The 1,847-nt window shown below is 37.5% G+C and overlaps 1 protein-coding gene across 1 annotated transcript; it reads right to left on the bottom strand.

Annotated features, from left to right (window-relative positions):
• Positions 1–411: 411 nt before the first annotated feature.
• On the bottom strand, positions 412–1,237 carry LOC110019194. The gene has a single exon (XM_020716778.1). It carries the CDS (start codon positions 946–948, stop codon positions 607–609), a length of 342 nt encoding a protein of 113 aa, XP_020572437.1. The 5' UTR covers positions 949–1,237; the 3' UTR covers positions 412–606.
• Between the last annotated feature and the right edge of the window lie 610 nt (positions 1,238–1,847).

Below are 1,847 nucleotides of genomic sequence, written 5' to 3'. Positions count from 1 at the left end.
TTACACCACTCTTTATATGATGCATAAAAATTGACTTAATGTATAGCTACTTGTTGTAAAAGCTAATACAATTCATCGCTAGTCTTTTCTTCACATCCTCTGCAATACTCTGAATTAATAAGGCTATGTTCCTTAGTTAATCCATCAAGCAAGATCATGATGAATCCAAATGATCAAGGACAATCATTTAAAGAGGAGGTCGAGTAGATTTTATGGTCCAAGCTAAAGGAGTTGTATAAAGAAAGTGTTGTGGATAAGAAGAAAGTAAATGAAAAAGAGAAGAAGGATGACAAAAAGGAGTAATTTTTTTCTCTATGTATGTACAATTGTATTTTATTTCAACATTTTTTGCTTCATGTAAGTATTAAATCAACTATATTGTTTACAATCTCGTATTTGATAAAATTCGCCGCGTACAGAACAAATCAGATGTAGCAACACAGCAAGAACTATGATCTACGCTAATCTCTCCCTTTTCACTTCTATCAGAAACAGAACAAAAAGCTGCTGACCAACTTAACCTTTTCAGTATTCTAACTCCTGATTCCTGGCCACATACAGAAGATTTATTTCACACTAACAATCGGAGATTCGTCCTCCTTTCTCCTACTTGGGCTCTGAAGGGAAAATCTGAAGCACAAGACCAGGATATACGTCATCAGGATCATTAACATGTGGATTTCGCTCAACAATATAAGGGTCTCCGCACTTTGCACTAATGGTATGAAGAGTCTCCCCTTCGCCCACCACATATAATTCATCGCACGGCCGAAGCCCGCCCAGCTTGGCGCCACGAAAGAGCTCTCGATCCTCCACGGCAGAGCTCGGCGGCCTAATTGTGCTCATTAGCATCAGCAGAGCAAGCCCCAAAGCTAAGTAAGACGAGATTGCATCTGCTGTGGCCATTGCTTTTTGTAAGCCTGGTCTTCTGCGGCTGTGAGAGGCCATGTGGTTGGTTTGGGAGGGGATTGTTGGGGCTGGGATTTATAGAAGAGATTAGTTGCCTGAAAGGCAGGATTTGAGTTTGAGTTTTGGGAAGGGGAGGAGGGGGGATGTGGACGTGGTTGAGTAGACGGTGGCCCGCACAAAGTTTGGAGTTTTGGAAGTCTTTTTCTGAGCTTAATTTTCAGCGTGTGGAAATTTTCAGAGTGGGGAGGAAAAGAGCTCAAGAAGAGCGAATTCGGGGGAGTTTTGAGTGTACATGTGGTGATTTTTCTGCCCTCGTCCATGGCGGAGGACGTAGCTGATGGCTGTGATGGGCAGTTTTGATATTTTTGTGAATCAATTAGACGATTTTTGTGATATTTTCTTTGTTGGCGTTTTGCATGCTTATCACCTAATTACCATTTTATTAAATAGCTAATATCTAAACTTTGACCTTTTCATTTGCATCACACAAAGCTTATATATGATATAAGAAATGCAACTATTTTAACTTTTAAAGAAGGAAATACATCTTTTTTTTCATAGGTAAGGCCATATGTATGTAAAAATTGAAGTTTAGGGGTTAGATATATAAATTCATATGAATTGAGTGGCATATATATACATCCTCCTATTTTCTTTTCCCAATAAATCATTGGTTTTAATACTTAAGTAGAAGATAAAATATTGAAGTAAATTATTAATAATTATTTTAATCAAATCAATATCTGATCGAACATGCAATATGTAACGAAATCTATGCAGACAAGAAAACAATAAGAATGATGAAGACGGGATTAAACAGAAGGCAAACCCGAAGAAAGATAAGTCATCCACTCTTTCATCTGATTTTATTTTATTTTCATCAACAAATACTTACAACAGTTACACACTCTTATATAGAAGAGCAAAGTGTATACAAG

The sequence above is a fragment of the Phalaenopsis equestris genome, unplaced genomic scaffold (assembly GCF_001263595.1).
Source record: "Phalaenopsis equestris unplaced genomic scaffold, ASM126359v1 Scaffold000053, whole genome shotgun sequence".
Lineage (NCBI taxonomy): Eukaryota > Viridiplantae > Streptophyta > Magnoliopsida > Asparagales > Orchidaceae > Phalaenopsis > Phalaenopsis equestris.
This window is presented reverse-complemented; position numbering and strand designations above follow the sequence as displayed.